Raw genomic sequence first — 22913 nt, 5'->3', positions numbered from 1 at the left:
CATAGGGTCTCAGAGCCCGGGAAAAAGCTGAACGATATCGAGGCAGGCTCTGGCTGAAACACTTTATCGCTTTTGGCAAGTGGCCACTCAGAGTACTATGGGCTTAGGCGCGTGCCCGCTTCGACCGAATGCTTTCTTTTCCTTTGTCTGTTTACCTAAAAGCAGATTCCGGGTCAGAATATTATCGCTTTTTTATGAGAAAAATGGCATAAAAATTGATTTTAAACAGCGGTTGACATGCTTCGAAGTACGGTAATGGAATATTTAGAATTTTTTTGTCACGAATTGCGCCATGTTCGCCACCCTTGCAGAGACTCTTGTCTCCCTGACCATGCAATATGGAAGAGAGAGAGTCACAGCAGAACAAAGGAACTCTCCCGCCAAATTCTATTACATCCCAGAGTTTGAGAATTGAACAATATTCCTATTCTGGAGAATGTGTAAACGGTCGGTGGAGAAGCCAGCTACGACCCGGTCCATTTTGTTTCATGTTGGTGACCTCATGAAAGACAATACAGCCACATTATCTTAACCTCTATGGGCTAGGTGGGACGCTTGCGTCCCACCTACTCAACAGACAGTTGAATCCTGTGGCGCGTTATTCAAATACCTTAGAAATGCTATTACTTCAATTTTTCTAAAATATGACTATTTTACACCATTTTAAAGATAAGACTCTCGTTAATCTAACCACACTGTCCGATTTCAAAAAGGCTTTACAACGAAAGCAAAACATTAGATTATGTCAGCAGAGTACCCAGCCAGAAATAATCAGACACCCATTTTTCAAGCTAGCATATAATGTCACATAAACCCAAACCACAGCTAAATGTAGCACTAACCTTTGATGATCTTCATCAGATGAAAATCTTAGGACATTATGTTATACAATACATGCATGTTTTGTTCAATCAAGTTCATATTTATATCAAAAACCAGCTTTTTACATTAGCATGTGACGTTCAGAACTAGCATACCCCCCGCAAACTTCCGGTGAATTTACTAAATTACTCACGATAAACGTTCACAAAAAACATAACAATTATTTTAAGAATTATAGATACAGAACTCCTCTATGCACTCGCTATGTCCGATTTTAAAATAGCTTTTCGGTGAAAGCACATTTTGCAATATTCTGAGTAGATAGCCCGGCATCACAGGGCTAGCTATTTAGACACCCACCAAGTTTAGCCCTCACCAAAGTCAGATTTACTATAAGAAAAATGTTATTACCTTTGCTGTTCTTCGTCAGAATGCACTCCCAGGACTTCTACTTCAATAACAAATGTTGGTTTGGTTCAAAATAATCCATAGTTATGTTCAAATATCCTCTGTTTTGTTCGTGCGTTCAAGACACTATCCGAAGTGTAAAGAAGGGTGACGCGCACGACGCGTTTCGTGACAAAAAAATTCTAAATATTCCATTACCGTACCTCGAAGCATGTCAACCGCTGTTTAAAATCAATTTTTATGCCATTTTTCTCGTAAAAAAGCGATAATATTCCGACCGGGAAAGCGTGTTTACGTTCAAAGAAAGAGAAAATAAAAACATGGGATCCCCTCGTGCACGAGCCTCAGTCTGATGGTCCTCTGATAGAGCACTTACCAAAGGCGCTAATGTTTTTCAGCCAGAGGCTGGAATTACATCATTCAGCTTTTTCCCGGGTTCTGAGAGCCTATGGGAGCCGTAGGAAGTGTCACGTTACAGCAAAGATCCTCAGTTTTCAATAAACAGAGCCAAGAAGCTCAAGGAATGGTCAGAGAGGGCACTTCCTGTACAGAATCTTCTCAGGTTTTTGCCTGCCATATGAGTTCTGTTATACTCACAGACACCATTCAAACAGTTTTAGAAACTTTAGGGTGTTTTCTATCCAAAGCCAATAATTATATGCATATTCTAGTTTCTGGGCAGTAGTAATAACCAGATTAAATCGGGTACGTTTTTTATCCGACCGTGTAAATACTGCCCCCTAGCCCTAACAGGTTAACTCTACCTACATGTACATATTACCTGAATTACCTCGACTAACCTGTGCCCCGCACATTGACTCTGTACCGATACCCCCTGTATATAGCCTCGCCACTGTTATTTTACTACTGCTCTTTAATTATTTGTTATTTTTTACTTATCTATTTTTTACTTAACTCTTATTTTTCTTAACACTGCATTGTTGGTTAAGGGCTTGTAAGTGAGCAATTCATTGTAAAGTCTACACCTGTTGTATTCAGAGCATGTGACAAATAACATTTGATTTGTTTTTGACCACTCAAACATGACTAAGTTGATGTCCTTACATAATTTCCATTAGCAATCAGCTGACAAACAAAAGATGAGTAAGCTTTTATGTAAGTGTTGTTTTTGAGAGGTTGGCCATGAGAGAGCACTGAGCGTGTCTGTTAGGTGCTGCTGTTTATCCTCCTCAGGTCCTCTGTGAGATGCTGCCAGACAGTGTGTGTGGGTGTGTGTGTAGTGTGTGTGTGTGTGTGTGTGTGTGACGGGTGTGTGGGTGGATGCATTAAGATATGCAGTAAACAAACTTTTTTTTTCTGCAGCTAGTTTGATTCCCTCGACTTGCACTGCAATTTAAGAACTGAACAATTCCAGCGTCAAATACTACACTGAACAAAAACATAAACGCAACATGTAGTGTTGGTCTTATGTTTTATAAGCTGAAATAAAAGATCCCAGAAATGTTCCGTACGCACAAAAAGCTTATTCTCTCAAATTTTGTGCACAAATTTGTTTACATCCCTGTTAGTGTGCATTTCTCAATTTCCAAGATAATCCATCCACCTGACAGGTGTAGCATATCAAGAAGCTGATTAAACAGCATGATCATTACACAGGTGCACCTTGTGATGTGGACAATAAAAGGCCACTCTAAAATGTGCAGTTTTGTCACACAATAATGCCACAGATGTCTCAAGTTTTCAGGGAGCGTGCAATTGGCATGCTAACTGCAGGAATGTCCACCAGAGTTGTTGACAGAGAATTTAATGTTCATTTCTCTACCATAAGCCACCTCCAACTTCGTTTTAGAGAGTGGCAGTACGTTCAACCGGCCTCACAACCGCAGAACATGTGTATGCGAGTGGTTTGCTGATGTCAACGTTGTGAATAGAGTCCCCCATGGTGGCGGTGGGGTTATGGTATGGGCAGGCATAAGCTACGGACAACGAACACAATTGCATTTTATCGATGGTAATTTGAATACACAGAGATACCGTGGTACCTCATGTTTCAGCATGATAATGCACAGCACCATGTCGCAAAGATCTGTACACAATTTTTGAAAGCTGAAAATGTCCCAGTTCTGCATACTCACCAGTCATGTCACTCATTGAGCATGTTTGGGATGCTCTGGATCGACGTGTACGACAGTGTATTCCAGTTCCCGCCAATATCCAGCAACTTCACACAGCCATTGAAGAGGAGTGGGACAACATTCCACAGGCCAGAATAAACAGCCTGATCAACTCTATGCGAAGGAGATGCAAATGATGGTCACACCAAATACTGATTGTTTTTCTGATTCATGCCCCTTCCTATTTTTTTTAAGGTATCTGTGACCAACAGATACATATCTGTATTCCCAGTCATGTGAAATCCATAGATTAGGGCCTAATGAATTTCTTTCAATTGACTGATTTCATTATATGAACTGTAACTCAGTAAAATCTTTGAAATTGTTGCATGTTGTGTTTATATTTTTGTTCAGTATATATTGGGACAGTGCATTTTTTCTTCTTTTGGCTCTATACTCCAAAGGTTTGGATTTAAACTCAAACAATGACTATACGGTTAAAGTGCAAACTGTCAGCTTTAATTTGAATGTATTTTCATCCATATCGGGTGAACCGTTTCGAAATTACAGCACTTTTTGTACATAGTCCCCACATTTTAGGACATCAAAGGTTTTGGGACAAATTTAATTACAGTATATGTGTATTAAAGTAATAAAAAGTTACGTTTTTGGTCCCATATTCATACCACGCAATGACTACATGACTACAAATTTGTTGGATGCATTTGCTGTTTGTTTTGTTTGTGTTTCAGATTATTTTGTGCCCAATAGAAATAAATGGTAAATAATGTATTGTGTCATTTTGGAGTCACTTTTATTGTAAATAAGAATAGAATGTTTCTGAACACGTCTACATAATGTGGATGCTACCATGATTACGGATAATCCTGAATTAATCCTGAATAATTATGAGTGAGAAAGTTACAGACGCACAAATATCATACCCTCAAGACATGCTAATCTCTCACCATTTTTTGGGGGCATGATATTTGTGCATTTGTAAGTTTAGAAACTTATTCACATTACATTTTAGTCATTTAGCAGATGCTCTTATCCAGAGTGACTTACAGTAGTGAATGCATACATTTCATAAATTCTTTCTCCATACTGGTCCCCCATGGGAATCAAACCCACAACCCTGGCGTTGCATACACCATGCTCTACCAACTGAGCTACACGGGACTCCAAAAAATAAAAGTGACTCCAAAATGAAACAATACATTATTTAACATTAATTCCTATTTGGCACAAAATAATCTGAAACATAACCAAAACAAAAAGCAAATGCATCCAACAAATTCATTAAGTCATAAGGTTGTTGTAGTTATTTTCTGCTATGGATATTGGACCAAATACTTATCTTTTGACTACTTTAATACACATAAGGGGCTCCCGAGTGGCGCAGCGCTCTAAGGCGCTGCATCACGACAGACACCCTGGTTCGATTCTAGGCTGTATCACAACCGGCCATGATTGGGAGTCCCATAGGGCGGCGCACAATTGACCCAGGGTCATCCAGGTTTGACCGATGTAGGCCGTCATTGTAAATAAGAATTTGTTCTTAACTGACTTGCCTAGTTACATTTTTTAAAAAGTGTGAATTTGTCCCAAAACTTTTGGTCCCCTAAAATGGGTGAACTATGCACTGAAAGTGCTGTAATTTATAAACAGTTCACACGATATGGATGAAAATGTCCTCATATTAAAGCTGACAGTATGCACTTTTACATTGCTTAATTTAAAATCTAAACTATTGGAGTATAGAGCCAAAAGAAGAAAATAATTAGGGAGGGCACTGTAGATAACTGTCATTGTCATATATAATATGGCACACGATACACACTTCATACTCACCCACATGTATTGTCCAGTCAAAGGGATTAGAATTAAGAATGATCTAATGGTTAATTCCAGGTGCTACTTCTTTTTCAGGTCTCCGTTCGCAGCAGTGGCAGACTACTCAATGACAAGAAACAATGTGATTCAGCTGTGTCTAGAGCTCACCACGATTGTACAGCAGGTAAGCCATCAAACACAGTCCCATATACAGCTGTACCATGAGCTAGCATTACCACTGTTACTGTTTCCCAAAACTGGGTTATAACAAACATTTCTCAAAGGCCTTTTTTCAATTAAGTTAGTCAACACAGGAGCTGTGTGCTCTACTCTGCTATTGGAAATGACTATATGTGTCATCATGCCCATGGAGAGAGGACAGCCTCTGGCTACTCAAATGTAGCCTTGCCTTTTGTAAAGAGCATGACGGTCTGCATGCCTACCATACAGTATGAGTGCTTGCTGGGAGGATGTGTTTCTCTGTGTTGCTCTAATTCATACTGCGGGAGCAGTGCTGAGCTGTTCCAATAGATATAAATAGGGGAAGGCTGTGACTGTGTAGAGGCATCCGTCTTCACTAGAGCAGGACAAGATACTGTAGGGGAAGGGCTGCAGGGAGGGAGTGTTAGTTCAGCCCTGGGTCCTGTAGGGATTGGCACAAGGACAGGCAGGCACATACGAGAGGCAGTGGCGTAGGACGCACCCCCGCAGTCCACCCAAAAGCTCAGGGCTCCCCAGATAGCATATGAACACATCATAAGCCATAGCAAAATGTTTAGAATTACAGGAACATAGCTTTAAAACGGCACATTTTTCTCTCAGCCTCATGGCAAAATGTATAGAATTGCATGAGATTAGTTGGGGGGGGGGGGCTTGCTTCGACCTTGCGGGTGGCTCGTGAAACTGTGCTATGCCACTTAGGAGAGGGTCTGGTCTAAGGCTGAGGAGGTGCTCCAAAAGAGCAGCAGGTATTGCAGAGGAGATTTCAGCCGTGTGTGGCTGTCCTTAGAGTCTGTCTGATGGCAGAGAGATATCGCCTGTAGGGAGAGAGAAGGAGTGGAGAGAGGTAGCGAGGGATGCAGGCCCTGAAAGGGCAGAGTGACTCGTGTGTGTGTGTGTGTGTGTGTGTGTGTGTGTGTGTGTGTGTGTGTGTGTGTGTGTGTGTGTGTGTGTGTGTGTGTGTGTGTGTGTGTGTGTGTGTGTGTGTGTGTGTGTGTGTGGGGGGGGGGGGGGACGGGGACGGGGACGGGGGGGGGGGGGGACATTGGTGCTGAACCTCTCTGTTCTTTGCAAATAGCCACTTTGTTATAACTGGAATAATAATGACTTCTCTGACACGTTGTCCTGTGGTAACCTCTGCCTCTCCATCTCACTCTGTTTGGCAGGACTGTTCTGTGTATGAGACCGAAAATAAGATTCTGCATGTGGTGAGTGGGCCCACTTATTTCAATTCCCTTCAACACATCCAAACAGAATTAGAATCCCCATAACTTAGTTACTGGCTGGCGACTCATCCCTAATCGATCTAAAATCACTGTTCACTCTTTTCCCCTTCGCACCATCCTTCCCTTTTCCAGTGTAAGACTCTATCTGGAGTGTGTGATCACATCATCTCTCTGTCCTCTGACCCGATGGTGTCTCAGTCAGCCCATTTGGAGGTAGTTCAGCTGGCCAACATCAAGTCTACTGAGGGACTGGTAAGACTCCCCAGTTACTCAGGCATACATACTAGAAGGTATTGTGCCTTGTACTTACTTTCTCTCTCTCTCTCACACAAATACAAAACAGGCACTCTTTCTGGGTAATAGATAAATATTATGGGTAACTCCTATAACCAGTGCATTCGAATAGTATTCAGACCCCTTGACTTTTTCCACATTTTGTTACGTTTCAGCCTTATTGTAAAATGTATTAAATTACTTTTTTTCCCTCATCAATCTACACACAATAACCCATAACAATGCTAAAACAGGTTTTTAGAAATGTTTGCAAATAAAATAAAATAAAACAGAAATACCTTATTTACATAAGTATTCAGACCCTTTGCTATGAGACTCGAAATTGAGCTCAGGTGCATCCTGTTTGCATTGATCATCCTTGAGATGTTTCTACAACTTAATTGGAGTCGACCTGTGGTAAATTCAATTGATTGGACATGATTTGGAAAGTCACATACCGGTCTATATAAGGTTGCTCTGAAATACACTGACACTGCATGTCAGAGAAAAAAACCAAGCCATGTTGAAGGAATTGTCCGTAGAGCTCCGAGACAGGATTGTGTCAAGGCACATATCTGGGGAAGGGTACCAACACATTTTTGCAGCATTGAAGGTCCCCAAGAACACAGTAGCCTCCATCATTCTTAAAATGGAAGAAGTTTGGAACCACCAAGACTCTTCCTAGAGTTGGCCGGCCGGCAAAACTGAGCCATCGGGGGAGAAGGGCCTTGGTCAGGGAGGTGACCAAGAACCCAATGGTCACTCTGACAGAGCTCCAGAGTTCCTCTGTGGAGATGGGAGAACCTTCCAGAAGGACAACCATCTCTGCAGCACTCCACCAATCAGGCCTTTATTCCAGACGGAAGCCACTCCTCAGTAAAAGGCACATGACTGTCACGTCCTGGCCAGTATAAGGTTAATTGTTTTTGTAGTTTGGTCAGGACGTGGCAGAGGGTATTTGTTTTATGTGGTTCGGGGTGGTGTGTTTGTGTAAAGGGTGTTTGATTTAGTATTTCCGGGTTTTTGGTTGATGGTCTATGTGTTTGTATTCTATGGTTAGTCTGGTGTGTGTGTTTCTATGTTTGGTTAATTGGGGTTGGGACTCTCAGTTGAAGGCAGGTGTTGTCTATCTGCCTTTGATTGAGAGTCCCATATATTAGGGTGTGTTTGTGTGTGTGATTTGTGGGTGATTGTTCTGTGTTGAGCCTATGCTTTGCAGACTGTCAGTTTATCGTTCGTTTTCTTGTTTGTTGTTTTTGTATTCGTGTTGATTTAATTAAATGTTCAAAATGAACAACTGCACACCTGCTGCGTATTGGTCTACCTTTTCTGATGACGATTTCGCATTATCGTCAGAAGACGAAGATACTTGTGACAGAATCACCCACCACTCAAGGACCAAGCAGCAGAAGAAGGAGCAGAGGGAATTCGAGTTGGACTGGCGGGAGAAGTGGACCTGGGAGGAAGTTCTGGACGGGGCCGGACCTTGGCACCAGGCTGAGGATTATCGCCGCCCGCAGTGGGAAATTGAGGCAGCCAAGGCAGAGAGGCGGAGGTACGAGGCCAAGTACGCGCTGAGGGAGAAGCACGAGAGGCACCCCCAAAAAATTTTTTGGGGGGGGCACACGGGTAGTTTGGCTAGGCGTAAGAAGAGCCGGAAGCCAGCTACCCGTGGTTATATGGAGGAGCGTATGGGGTGGAGAGCGCTATGTTTCGCTGAGGAGCGCACTATTTCACCCATACGCACGCACAGTCCGGTGCGCGTTATTCCAGCCCCTCGCAGGTGCCGTGCTAGAGCGGGCATCCAGCCTGGTAGGAGGATGCCTGCGCAGCGCATCTGGTCGCCGGTACGCTTCCGAGGACCAGGCTACCCAACCCCCTGCTCTACGCACGGCTACCATCAGGCCCCTGCACAGCCCAGTCTGCCCTGTACGAGCACCCCGCTCGTACAGGGCTACTAGTTCCATCCAGCCAAGACGGGTTGTGCAGGAGGTAAGATCGAGACCGACTGTGCGCCTCCATAGCCCTGGGTTTCCAGCTCCTGTCTCTCGTGCGGACCCGGAAGTGCGTCAACCCAGTCCGACTCGTCCTGTTCCCGCTCCCCGCACTAGCCTGGAGGTGCGTGTACATAATCTGGTAAGCCCAGTACCAGCACCACGCACCAGGCTACAAGTGCGTCAACCCAGCCACGCCAGTCAACAGTCACCAGAGCTGCCCGCCAGTCAACAGTCGTCACCAGACTGTCCCGAGTTGCCAGACTGTCCCGAGTTGCCAGACTGCCCAGACTGTCCCGAGTTGCCAGACTGTCCCGAGTTGCCAGACTGCCCCGAGTTGCCAGACTGTCCCGAGCTGCCAGACTGCCCAGACTGTCCCGAGCTGCCAGACTGCCCCGACAGCCTGGAACGGCCTGAGCCGGAGCCACCTCCAGAAATAGGTGGGTTGGGGAGGGGGGGTGTAGCACAGTGCCGTCGTTGACGGCAGCCACCCTCCCTTCCCTCCCTTTAGAAAAGGGGAATTTTTTTTGGTGTCGCTTGGGGTTATTTTTTGTTAAGGTGCTTCTGGGGTAGCACCTTTAAGGGGGGGGGGGGGGGGGGGGTACTGTCACGTGGCAGAGGGTATTTGTTTTATGTGGTTCGGGGTGGTGTGTTTGTGTAAAGGGTGATTGATTTAGTATTTCCGGGTTTTTGGTTGATGGTCTATGTGTTTGTATTCTATGGTTAGTCTGGTGTGTGTGTTTCTATGTTTGGTTAATTGGGGTTGGGACTCTCAGTTGAAGGCAGGTGTTGTCTATCTGCCTTTGATTGAGAGTCCCATATATTAGGGTGTGTTTGTGTGTGTGATTTGTGGGTGATTGTTCTGTGTTGAGCCTATGCTTTGCAGACTGTCAGTTTATCGTTCGTTTTCTTGTTTGTTGGTTTTGTATTCGTGTTGATTTCATTAAATGTTCAAAATGAACAACTGCACACCTGCTGCGTATTGGTCTACCTTTTCCGATGACGATTTCGCATTATCGTCAGAAGACGAAGATACTTGTGACAATGACAGCCCACTTGGAGTTTGCTTGAGAGGATCTGCAGAGAAGAATGTGAGAAACTCCCCAAAAACAGGTGTGCCAAGCTTGTGGCATCATACCCAAGAAGACTCAAGGCTTTAATCACTGTCAAAGGTGCTTCAACAAAGTACTGAGTAAAGGGTTTGAATATTTATGTAAATGTGATATTTCTGTTGTTTTTTTCAATTCTTAAAAGCTGTTTTTGTTTTGTTATTATGGGGTATTGTGTATAGATTGATGGGGGGGAACAATTTAATCCATTTTAGAATAAGGCTGTAAGGTAACAAAATGTGGAAAAAGTGAAGGTGTCTGAATACTTTCCGAATACACTGTATTTACTTTATTTCTCCTATACAATATGTGGACATAAACTGTTATCTAAAACCTCCATGTTTGCTCTGACTTGCACTTAGATATGACTGTCCTGCTTGGGGCTGTAAGCTCCCACCCCCACACACAAACATATGCACAGACCACACAGAGGGCCACAGGGCTTTTCACATACCGTACAGTCAATATAACCTGAACAGAGGAGTGGGCCGAATGGGACAAAAATAAACCTCTTACTCTCATTTCACTCAGACTGAAATGCACTGAGTGTGTGTGTTTGTGTGTCTATTTGTTATGCACTTACAGCCCATCGAAGGGCAGGCTTGAACATTTTAGTACGATTGTCTGTTTGCCTCTATGATTGACAGGGACCGATTGAATATTTACGATATGGATTTATGGAGGTGTTATATGTATCTTTCAAACGTAATTAATTGATGTGTTTGTTATGTACTGTATATGGATGTGCGAACTTGTCAGGATATGGCTGTAAGCTACCTCTCTCTGTCTCTCTATAGGGCATGTACATCAAATCGACATATGACGGCCTGCATGTCATCACTGGAACTACAGAGGGAGTGAGTATATCTTCAACATGCTCAGTCAGGGCTATGAAGCCATTTGGCATGTAGATCATTCTCCTATGATACAGACGGAGAAGTGTCACTCATGGCTGTGTCACAGTGAATCCCATTAATGACTGAACAGCATCACGCCAATCCGTTTTTATAGCTGTGTGATGTGTCTTCCTGTCCATAAGTCTCTGGCTGACCGCTGTAAGAAAATCCACGCAGGTGATGAAGTCATCCAGGTCAATCATCAGACAGTGGTGCGTCTCTCCCTCTCTTCTTACCTTATATTATCTTTCTGCCCATCCCCTTTATCTTATTCTCATCTTACGTTTACATACTGGTATATGACTACCCTATGATTACTACTATGCTTGTGTGAAAGGTCGCCCTATGTGTTTTTCATTATGTGTGTGTGTTTGTGTGTGTGTTTGTTGGCGTGTGGCGCTAGGTGGGCTGGCAGTTGAAGAACTTGGTGAATTCTTTGCGCGGGGACCCCGGGGGTGTTATGCTGACTCTGAAGAAGCGCCCACAGAGCACGCTGACATCCACCCCAGCACTACTGAAGAACATGAGATGGAAACCCTTAGCCCTGCAAGTATGACAACACTTTCAACCTCCACACAACTGATGAATGTGTGTTTTTTATGTTTTTTTAAAAATTGTTTAATTCACCTTTATTTAACCAGGTAGGCTAGTTGAGAACAAGTTCTCAATTACAACTGTGACCGGGCCAAGATAAAGCAAAGCAGTTCGACACATACAACAACACAGAGTTACACATGGAATAAACAAACATACAGTCAATAATACAGTAGGGGAAAAAAGTATATATACAGTGTGTGCAAATGAGGTAAGATAAGGGAGGTAATAAAATAGGCCACGGTGGCGAGGTAATTACGATATAGCAATTAAACACTGGAGTGATAGATGTGCAGAAGATGAATGTGCAAGTAGATATACTGGTGTGCAAAGGAGCAAAATAAATAAATAAATACAGTATGGGGATGAGGTAGTTGGATGGGCTATTTACAGATGGGCTATGTACAGGTGCAATGATCTGTGAGCTGCTCTGATAGCTGGTGCTTGAAGTTAGTGAGGGAGATAAGAGTCTCCAGCTTCAGCGATTTTTACAGTTCGTCCCAGTCATTGGCAGCAGAGAACAGGAAGGAAAGGCGGCCAACGGAGGAATTGGCTGTGGGGGTGACCAGTGAAATATATCTGCTGGAGCGAGTGCTGCGGGTGGGTGCTGCTATGGTGACCAGTGAGCTGTAATAAGGCGGGGCTTTATAGTGGTTACTTTATAGTATATATGGACACAGACACAGCCTCTGTGTTAGTGAGAAGTGATTTATGTACTGTATACATCTATCTTATCAGTAGGTTCATGGCTGAGATGGTGTGTGAACTTTTGCATGTGCATAGTATGTGACTGTCTGTGCATGGTGTCGGTGAGTATGCAATCAGGAGAGTGCATTTGTATGTTGGTGGGTCTCGGTAAAGCAGTGAGTTTTTGTGACTGTGTCTGTCTGTGTGTCATATTCTGCCCCAAAACGTTGTGTAATATAGGTGTCGTATCTGAACTGGTGCGTGGAGGAAGCGTGTGTGTGAGGGGCATATGTGACTTCATCCCTGCCCCCCCCTCTGAGTCCCATGCTGGGCTAAGTGCTGTTTTCCTCCCTCCATCCTGGGGCCCTGACCAACTGGAGCGCATCAGAGCTCTGCCGCCTCCCCCTCACCTTTACCTCTTCTCTGCTACCTCTCTTCTCCTCTCCCTACCTTCCTCTTCCTCTTGTTTCATCATGCATCCAGATTCAGTTATTGTCTTATGCTTTGAATTTATAGTCACATCAAATGAAAAGGATGAAATATATGTTCCATGGCCTGACCCTGCCTCTAGCCATTCTCCAACTGAGAAACAAGCAATTCACACATATTGAAGCTCTAATGGTTTGATTAAGCGTAGTCTTAAACTGTTTACGAAACTACACATCACTGCAGTATGTCAGAAAACGAACCCCCTCTCTCTCTCTCCCCCTTCTCCCCCCTCTTTATCTCTCTCTCCTCACAGCCCATCATCCCTCAGAGCCCCAGCAGCAGTGTGGCCACGCCCACCAGTACCCTGAGCACCCCGTCCAGGAGAGACAGCTGTGCCCTGCAGGACCTCTTCATCCCCCCGCCCCCTGATGAACCATACACCCCCAGGTACACACACAAGCTGCCTCACTATGACATACTGTATGCCTTACCTTAGGGATTACAGTGTAGTCACTGTTCATATGTTGTGAGTAAGCTAACTGCAGTGAAATATTGTACAATGGTTTACCTGTGTAATTACGATAGTCTGTTTATTTAGTCAGTTTGTTCCCTTTTGAGGGGTGATGTATATGCCTTGTAGTATATGAGTTTGTTTAGGTTTACCTACGCAGTCGATGCTCCGTAGGCAAACAGACTCTCTCCATGATCTGTGCTGCAGAGATGACAAGGGGAATCTACCAGGTGACGATGACCTCCAAGCTGAAGTCCCGGTAGCCAAGGGCTCTGAGTCCCCCAACTCCTTCCTGGACCAGGAGTGTCGCCGACGTTTTCCTCTGGTCGAGGAGGATGCCATTCTCTACTGCTACGAGTACGACCAGAACCATGGACCTCCACCTGCCCGCAGGGACAGCACCCCCACTTATGGTATGACCCAGTCCAAGCCTGCATATTTGTATGAGGGATGTCAGCCCCCTACATACTGTATGGTAAGATCAAGTCCAACCCTGTGTGTTTGTATGAGTGATGTCAATCCCCCACATATGGTATGACCCAGTCCAAGGCTGTGTGTGTGGATGTGGGATGTCAATCCCCCAGATATGGCATTAACCCAGTCCAAGAATGTGTGTTTGGATGTGGGATGTCAATCTCCCACATATGGCATGACTCAGTCCAAGGCTGTGTGTTTGGGTGTGGGATGTCAATCTCCCACATATGGCATGACTCAGTCCAAGGCTGTGTGTTTGGGTGTGGGATGTTAATCTCCCACATATGGCATGACCCAGTCCAAGGCTGTGTGTTTGGGTGTGGGATATCAATCCCCCAGATATGGCATTAACCCAGTCCAAGGCTATGTGTTTGGATGTGGGATGCCTGTGGTGCACTTGTTCCTATGCAATCCCTTCTGTGTTTGTAATGTTAGTGTTTGTGTCACTGTGGTGTTAATATAGAATGTTTGTAGCTCTTTCATGTTCCTGGGTAGGTCTGATATGTTGTATGTTATCTGTGCTGTGTGCTCCAGGCAGGCTTAGACCCATCTCCATGCCAGTGGAATATAACTGGGTGGGAGACTATGAAGACTCGGCCAAGCTGAAAAGAGAGAGCAGGAGAGGTGAGTGGGAGGCTGGGATGGAGAGAGAGGGAGAGATAAAGAGAGAGGGGAGACAGAAAGAGAGAGAAAGCAGCAGAGGTGAGTGGGTGGAAATCTCTCATAATTGGGCCAGGGACGGGTTTTCTACCTCCCCATCTCAGATGTCTTAGCCAAGGGACCGGGAGGCTGAGCAGCCATGTGAGGCAGGGCTCAGTGCATGATAGATATGATACTGAATTAGCTATCCTCTTTATCTGTCCCTTTTTTCCTGTATATCTTAATTAGTCCTTCCTGCTCTCTCTCTTCCTCTCTCACTTCTTTCTCTCAGTCTCTTTCTCTGCTTTTGGGTCTTGAAGGTACTGTATGTCGTTGCCTTGGCAACTGTAGCCAGGATCTTCCCAAGATTCGTGCATTTCATTGGTTGCTGCCAAGTCCAGTGGCAAACAGAGTAGGAAGAGAGCGAATGGCCTTGTTTCCGTCTGAGAGGCAGACATTGTGATATTATGTTTATGATTCCTGAAGGGGGTGGTGGCAGTCAGTCTATTGTTCCAGTGGGCTTTTCAGCATCAGTGAGGGTGCTATATTTATCTGCCTTTTTGTCAAGAGGCAGTATCTTTGATATATTGAATTTCTGCCTTGAATGCAACATTTATTTCTATTTTTGAGGGAAATGCCCTGCAAATATCAACATAATGACAGTCCTTTAGGAATGGCTATGTTGTTTCAGTGCGGTAATGGAGTTTGAGTGAAGTCTAGATATTTGTCTGAATGACAAGGCAGAGTAAAGCCTTAGAGCCCTAAAGTCGAATGCCTGGACACACCACAGGATTACACAAAACATCAATTACACTTCCCAATGACATGACTCACAAAACTAGCCCATAAGTCAGATGGAGGACATTCGTCAGTGGGCCTTACTCCAGCCATAAGGCCCTAATGCTCACAAGTCACACAACTGTCCACTTTCATCCAAACAATCATTACACAATCTCTAGAATTGGATTTTGGCTTGGCTTGTTTTTCCGCTATTGTTTAAGTTGGCATTAAAATCTCTTAAGGATCGGACCCTTCAGCTCAATTTCCGCCCAAAATGACATACCCAAATCTAACTGCCTGTAGCTCAGGACCTTAAGCAGGGATATGCATATTTTTGATACTATTTGACAGGAAACACTTTGAAGTTTGTGGAAATGTGAAATTAATATAGGAGAATATAACACATTAGATCTGGTAAAAGATAAAACAACAAAAAAAAACATGCATTCTCTATTTATATTTTTGTTGTGTCATCTTTGAAATGCAAAAGAAAGGCCATACATTGACATAGGAAGCTGGGTGTAATTTAGATTTTTCCCACAAGAAGGCAGCAGTGTGTGTGCAAAGTGTCAGACTGATACATTCAAGAATGAGAGATCTACATAATATTTTGTATCAAGTCTCCCAGGTGTCCCGAGTTTGCCCAAATGTACCCAAGTGGCCAAATTGGGAACATACAAAAATGCTATGGTAATAAAATATGTAAGTTTACACACTCCCAGGAATGTCATACATGATGGATCATTAGCTTACATACATAAAAGGTACAACCTTCACACCTCTAGATTGCCGGGCGGGGGTAGGGTGTGTAGCGAGACACAGCAGGAGGGTCAGACTGGAGGATTCAGGTCCTACGTTTGAATGAGTGGGGGATGGAGGAGTCTCTAACACTATTGAGGATTTTAAAAAAATCAGTTAGAACTCAAGTTTACCATTACTTATTTTATTTAACCTTTATTTTAGTAGGGGGTTAGCACTGCATCAATACATCAAATACACAACACATACACTACCGGTCAAAAGCTTTGCCTTTATGACAGCTTTGCACACTCTTGGCATTCTCTCAACCAGCTTCATGAGGTAGTCACCTGGAATACATTTCAATTAACAGGTGTGCATTCTTAAAAGTTAATTTGTGGAATTTCTTTCCTTCTTAATGCGTTTGAGCCAATCAGTTGTGTTGTGACAAGGTAGGGGGGGTATACAGAAGATAGCCCTATTTGGTAAAACACCATATTATGGCAAGAACAGCTCAAATAAGCAAAGATAAATGACAGTCTATCATTACTTTAAGACATGAAGGTCAGTCAATACGGAACATTTCAAGAACTTTGAAAGTTTCTTCAAGTGCAGTCGCAAAAACCATCAAGCGCTATGATGAAACTGGCTCTCATGAGGACCGCCACAGGAATGGAAGACCAAGAGTTACCTCTGCTGCAGAGGATAAGTTCATTAGAGTTACCAGCCTCAGAAATTGCAGCCCAAATAAATGCTTCACAGAGTTCAAGTAACAGACACATCTCAAGAACAACTGTTCAGAGGAGACTGCATGAATCAGGCCTTCATGGTTGAATTGCTGCAAAGAAACCACTACTAAAGGACACCAATAAGAAGAGACTTGCTTGGGCTAAGGAACACGAGCAATGGACATTAGACCGGTGGAAATTTGTCATTTGGTCTGGAATCCAAATTTGAGATTTTTTGTTCTAACTGCCGTGTCTTTGTGAGACACGTTGTGGGTGAACGGATGATCTCCGCATGTGTATTTCCGACCGTAAAGTATTGATGAGGAGGTGTTATGGTGTGGGGGTGCTTTGCTGGTGACACTGTCTGTGATTTATTTCGAATTCAAGGCACACTTAACCAGCATGGCTACCACAGCATTCTGCATCGATACGCCATCCCATCTGGTTTGGGCTTAGTGGGACTATCATTTGTTTTTCAACAGGACAATGAGCCAACACACCTCCAAGCTGTGTAAGGGCTATTTTACCAAGGAGAGTGATGGATTGCTGCATCAGATGACCTGGCCTCCACAATCCCCTGACCTCAACAAAATTGAGATGGTTTGGGATGTGTTATGTGTTATTTCATAGTTGTGATGTCTTCACTGTTATTCTACAATGTAGAAAATAGTAAAAAAAATAAAGAAAAACCCTTGAATGAGTTGGTGTTCTAAAAATGTTGCCCGTTTGTTTATCTATATAGAGTATGGGGAACACAATCACTATAATGAAATACGAGGACCAATAGCCTATAAGACGCTCAAAAACCACAGCCACAGCATGTCATAGCCAACATAACATACACAGACTATACTAATATATTGTATGCCTTAAGTCTATATATTATATATACTGTACATGTATAGAAATCAAAGACAAATATCTTAAATGAATATGCATCTATTTAAACAACTGGATTAGCACGGGAAGAAAACATGTATTTTACTTACAGATATAAAAGTAACGTTACCTTCTCCTTCCAATCTTTCTTGCTCGCAGGACTACTCGTTTCACTCTCACGGTCAATTTCTGCAATAATATCATCCAAATGTGTATACTTGAAGTTCGATTTAGCGTTTATACTCTTAGCAGCCATGTTGTACTTTTTCAGTTTTGAGAAAACTTTGTGGATTTTCAATGGGGAATGAATCGTGTTGCGCGGAGCCATAAGACAATGGCCATTAGTCCTACAAAGGACCATCACATTCTCATGTAAAGCCCAGCTCATTGGCTATCTAGCTAGCTATGTTTCAAAATGATAGGTGGTCATTGGAGCAAGAGACGGTCAATCAAGTCAACACCGCCTGTCTCATTGGTGCATAATGAGGGCTGTCCTTCATGGGCTAATTGACATGTTATGTAGCCAATACGTAATGTAAAATGATTAACAATTTTTGGGTTGCCTTCTAGATTGTCTGAGGATTGCACAGAAACCAAAATTGACCGGGTGAAACAAGGTTTAGCCGGTTAGATTTCATAGATTGTTTTGTTGAAAGAGTTGGAATTCACACGAAATGCTGTATAAAACATGGATCGTGTTAGGATATAACAATTTATTTTATCAAACAAAACTATGCTGCATTCTGTCTCTGGTACCCTCAGGATGGCAAATCAGAGCAAGATTACTGAATGTAAGTACATTATATACCGTCAGAGGTGAATGTATCAAACCAGTTGCCTTGATAAAAGTGTTTTGTTGTTGTGCACTATCCTCTAACAATAGCATGGTATTTTTTAGCTGTAATATCTACTGTAAATTGTACACTGTGGTTAGGTTAACAACATTTAAGCTTTCTGACCATATAAGACATGTCTATGCCCCGGAAAGTTGGCTTTTGTTTACAACGCCATTCAAGTAAAATATTGAGCAGCAACTGTCCCGATTTCGGGACACTGATCCAGTAGAGGTTTTTAACTAAGTTACAGCACAATTAATATTCAGTAGGTAGAAATGATGTACACATTGTAGGTCTATAGAATCAAATGGCATTAGACAAAGTGATAGAATTGCTGGCCTTTCCTGCTCCCATAGAAAACTCCCTGCTGCGCTATGTGAGTCAGAGTGAGGACAAGGCCATGCCAGAGGAGTACCTGACAGGACGCAGCAGGAAGAAGAGTGACAAAAGCAGCCCTGCCCACTACGCCCTCCACCCAGCCCTCCAGATGGAGGTCTCCATGTCCACGTCCAGCTCTGACTCTGCCTCCCTCTACCATGTAAGTCCCACTGGTCCCAGACCCCTGAGACAACACTGACTTATACAGTTTGTTTGTTGTGATTATGGTAAGTTATTTTGAGGACTGATAACAGTGGAGACAGATCAATGTGTATTGCTATCTCTCAATTTCATGTGTGGTATTTTGTAGATGTTTGAACGATCCTCGCTGCTCTCAAGGTCTAGGAAGAAAAGTAAAGGTGAGTTATTCAAAACCTACAGTTCATACCCCATGTACAGTCTCAAATATGGAGTACATACACCTACTGTAGATACATAAATGTATGCTGACAGCAGATCACCCAATAGAGTCCCTTCATTGCTACCCCTCTCCTCCTCTCTCCTCACTTCAGTAGGTGGCTCTCTGTCCTCCATCAGTAAGAGGCGTATCTCCTGTAAGGACCTGGGGCGTGGGGACTGTGAGGGCTGGCTGTGGAAGAAGAAGGATGCTAAAAGTTATTTCTCCCAGAAGTGGAAAAAGTACTGGTTCATCCTGAAAGATACCTGCCTGTACTGGTACATGAATGAGGAGGTGAGTGTGTGAGTGACACTAACAGACTTGCTGATTTGTAGTACCATGGCTTCCTGTCCTGATTATCTGATCTAAAATGTAAACCATCCCTTTATATTTTTTGTATGTGTCAGAAAATGAATGGGTGTCAGAACAATATATGATATTGTGTTTTTTCCTCCCTCAGGATGAAAAGGCAGAGGGCTTTGTAAGTCTCCCTGAATTCAAGATTGATCGTGCATCTGAGTGCCGTAGGAAGTAGTGAGTACATGTATTTGTGTTTGTATACCAATTCATTCATATTTGAGTCTTGTGGTCCGTTTGTCTCTGTGAACCTCGACATGTGTGTGTGTGTGTGTGTGTGTGTGTGTGTGTGTGTGTGTGTGTGTGTGTGTGTGTGTGTCTTTAAATGCAATATATGTTTATGGGTGTCTTGTGTCTCTATGTACAGTACAGAATATGCAGTCTGTGTATGTGCCCCAGGATATTTACAGTATGGTGGAATCTGTCCTTAACATCATGTTTCCGTGTTCCAGTGCTTTCAAGGCCTGCCATCCAAAGATCAAGAGTTTCTACTTTGCAGCAGACAATGTGGATGACATGAATAGGTGAGAGTCACTGTCAGTGATGATTACTGTAGCTGACACAGAGCTGAGATATGAGAGGGGGAGACAGGAAGAGACAAGGAGGTGAGACAGACTGACAGAAGCCTGAAAAGTGTAGGAAAATAGGGCTAGGCAGATGACCAGGTGAGCTGATGTGAGATGCATAAACAACAGGGGATAACAGAATGGTGTGTGGTGTGTGAGATCTGGAATGGTGTGTAGCTGTCACGTTTCATTAGTGTTGTTCCCTCACAGGTGGCTGAGTCGTCTGACCATGGCAGTGGCAGGTTACTCGGAGCAGGAGAGGATCCGACAGGACCAGGGTGAGAATACATGAATACACATTAATAAAGCTGGCAATAATAAAGGACAATAGCCGCTTTGTTTTCCCTACTTTAGAAAATCCCCCCACATTCTCTTTCTGATGGTGACGTGTCCTCTTTTCTGCTTCTTCCTTGTCATCATCACCAGAATACTGGAGTGAAAGTGACCATGAGGAAATGGAGATGCCGTCAACAATACCCAAACAGGACAGCCCTCCACCCCCCTACGACAGCTACCCCAGGCCCCCCTCGGCAAGTTAATCTCTCTCTAAAAGTTAGACAACAACTCTGTGCATACTTTTAATGTTATTTACATTATTGTTACAATGCCATTATATACCTCTCTAGCTGCGTCTCTTCCTTCTTTGTTTTATCATTCTGGTATTTATATTAATAACTGTTACAATCCCATTACACCTCTCTGTCTGGTTCTCTTTAGGTGTCCCAGATGAGTCCATACCTGGAGCCCAAACATGGCCGCCTCTCCGCTGAAACCTTCCAGTCACACTCCTCTCATGAGGAGTTCCACCCCGAGCCACAGGAGGGCAGCGGGGGCGGCTCCCCTGGTCAGAAGTCTTCCAGCCAACGGCGTTCGTGGCAGGACTTGATTGAGACTCCCCTGGGCAGCACGGGGCTCCACTACCTGCAGACCCTGCCCCTGGAGGAGGCCCTGCTGCGTTCCCCTGGAGGAGGTGGCCTGTCTGTGGAGTACCGCCGCCAGTCAACCCTCCCTGCTCAGCGCAGCCTGCTGCAGGAGCACTATGGCCCACTGCCCCTGCAACTCAGCCCCAGTGTCCCTGTAGAGGCTGGGGGGAAACCCCGTAGCTTCACCCTTCCCCGAGACAGTGGGCTCCATGCCATCCTCTCCGCCTCAGCCAGCGCCTCTGACCACAGGGACCACCACCGCTACCAGCTGGCCAGAGACACAGGTGAGACACTACTGAGACATGACTGAGACACAGGACAAAGAGATGTGACAGCCACGATGACGCCATGAAATGGAGAGACATGACACTGTGAGGCAGAGAAGAAAGAGATTTGACAACAACCTCACTCTCACTCTCTCTGCCACATTCTAGGATATACATTCTAGGATATAACTTGATGGGTATAAATAGTTGAATATACTTAAATGGAAATTAGTACTTATAGGGTTATAACCTGGTAACCAGTAGTGAGTGACGTTGCTAATTAAAGGCATTGTTCAGACACAGTCTGTGTCACAGACTTTGCTGATTGTCTGAGATTTAGACCAGCCCCATCCCTACAGACCTCCAGGACACTATTCTAAAGTCAAGTGAAATCTTAGTGTCCTAATTGACCCTAATTCATCCTGGCAGCCCAACCCCCTCCTTGATGTCTTACAGGCACACACACACACGTACAATGAAAAACACATAGGGCGACCTTTCACACAAGCGTAGTAGTAATCATAGGGTAGTCATATACCAGTATGTAAACGTAAGATGAGAATAAGATAAAGGGGATGGGCAGAGAGATAATATAAGTTAATAAGAGAGAGAGAGACGCACCACTGTCTGATGATTGACCTGGATGACTTCATCGCCTGCGTGGATTTTCTTACAGCGGTCAGCCAGAGACTTATGGACAGGAAGACACATCACACAGCTATAAAAACGGATTGGCCTGATGCTGTTCACTGTCATTAATGGGATTCACTGTGACACAGCCATGAGTGACACTTCTCCGTCTGTATCATAGGAGAATGATTTACATGCCAAATGGCTTCATAGCCCTGACTGAGCATGTTGAAGATATACTCACTCCCTCTGTAGTTCCAGTGATGACATGCAGGCCGTCATATGTCGATTTGATGTACATGCCCTATAGAGAGACAGAGAGAGGTAGCTTACAGCCATATCCTGACAAGTTCGTACATCCATATACAGTACATAACAAACACAAACACATAAATGCATTCAGTACAAAGATACATATAACACCTCCATAAATCCATATATGTCACTCGTAGAGGCAAGCAAACATATGTACTTAAATGTTCAAGTCTGCCCTTAGATAACAAATAGACACACAGACACACACACAAACGCATGTGTGTTTGTGTGTTTTGGGGGGAGGGGGGTGAAGAAGAATCCTTTCAGCCCATGTTAATGTTCAACTTTGAAGAGGACAAAGAAACATGCCTAAGGGGACTTTTTTTCTGTCCTAATTTCTCTACTGCTCTCTCTGTAGACTATATCTAACACAAAACATGCAGCAAACACTGCATGATACACTTCAAGAGGCACAGATTTACAACTGACCCCCGAAACACACAGCATGTCTCACAAATGCACAACATAGTATGACAACCACCAGACACAAAACCTTTCTGTTTGAGTCCACAAAGCTTGCCAGATAACTTAACAAGATAAGCGCTATGTGACAATAGCACCATAAGAGGGCAGTATACAGTGCATTCGGGAAAGTATTCAGACCCCTTCACTTTTTCCACATTGTTACATTACAGCCTTATTCTAAAATCAATTCAATCGTTTTTTTTTCTCATCAATCTACACACAATACCCCATAATGACGAAGCAAAAACTGAAATACTGCATTTACATAAGTATTCAGACACTTTACTCAGTACTTTGTTGAAGTACCTTTGGCAGCGATTACAGCCTCGAGTCTTCTTGGGTATGACGCTACAAGCTTGGCACACCTGTCTTTTGGGAGTTTCTCCCATTCTTCTCTGCAGATCCTCTCAAGCTCTGTCAGGTTGGATGGGGAGCGTCACTGCACAGTTATTTTCAGGTTTCC

At 43.8% G+C, this 22913-nt stretch overlaps 1 protein-coding gene and 1 long non-coding RNA gene across 3 annotated transcripts in view; one reads left to right on the top strand and one right to left on the bottom strand.

Annotated features, from left to right (window-relative positions):
* Positions 1-22913, top strand: part of LOC106567868 (connector enhancer of kinase suppressor of ras 2) — a 44901-nt gene that overhangs the window by 21430 nt on the left and 558 nt on the right. Inside the window, exons 4-20 of the mRNA XM_082960397.1 lie at positions 5220-5325; positions 6527-6568; positions 6719-6838; positions 10760-10819; positions 11002-11070; positions 11262-11408; positions 12882-13015; positions 13287-13492; positions 14088-14177; positions 18510-18691; positions 18842-18890; positions 19044-19222; positions 19389-19462; positions 19738-19809; positions 20062-20129; positions 20278-20381; positions 20569-21058. Coding sequence (XP_082816523.1) covers positions 5220-5325; positions 6527-6568; positions 6719-6838; positions 10760-10819; positions 11002-11070; positions 11262-11408; positions 12882-13015; positions 13287-13492; positions 14088-14177; positions 18510-18691; positions 18842-18890; positions 19044-19222; positions 19389-19462; positions 19738-19809; positions 20062-20129; positions 20278-20381; positions 20569-21058 — 2192 coding nt within the window. The remainder of the gene's footprint in view (positions 1-5219; positions 5326-6526; positions 6569-6718; positions 6839-10759; positions 10820-11001; positions 11071-11261; positions 11409-12881; positions 13016-13286; positions 13493-14087; positions 14178-18509; positions 18692-18841; positions 18891-19043; positions 19223-19388; positions 19463-19737; positions 19810-20061; positions 20130-20277; positions 20382-20568; positions 21059-22913) is intronic.
* Positions 18016-20623, bottom strand: LOC106567869 (uncharacterized). 2 transcript variants are annotated; one of them, XR_014380166.1, is made up of 3 exons: positions 19694-20623; positions 19039-19120; positions 18016-18872 (listed from the first exon to the last, which is right to left on the bottom strand). It is a non-coding gene; the product is annotated as an uncharacterized LOC106567869 (long non-coding RNA). The 2 variants fall into 2 exon arrangements; XR_014380165.1 differs by having other exon boundaries at positions 18016-19120.

Source organism: Salmo salar, chromosome 13 (genome assembly GCF_965601325.2).
Source record: "Salmo salar chromosome 13, fSalSal1, whole genome shotgun sequence".
In the NCBI taxonomy this organism is placed as follows: domain Eukaryota; kingdom Metazoa; phylum Chordata; class Actinopteri; order Salmoniformes; family Salmonidae; genus Salmo; species Salmo salar.
This window is presented reverse-complemented; position numbering and strand designations above follow the sequence as displayed.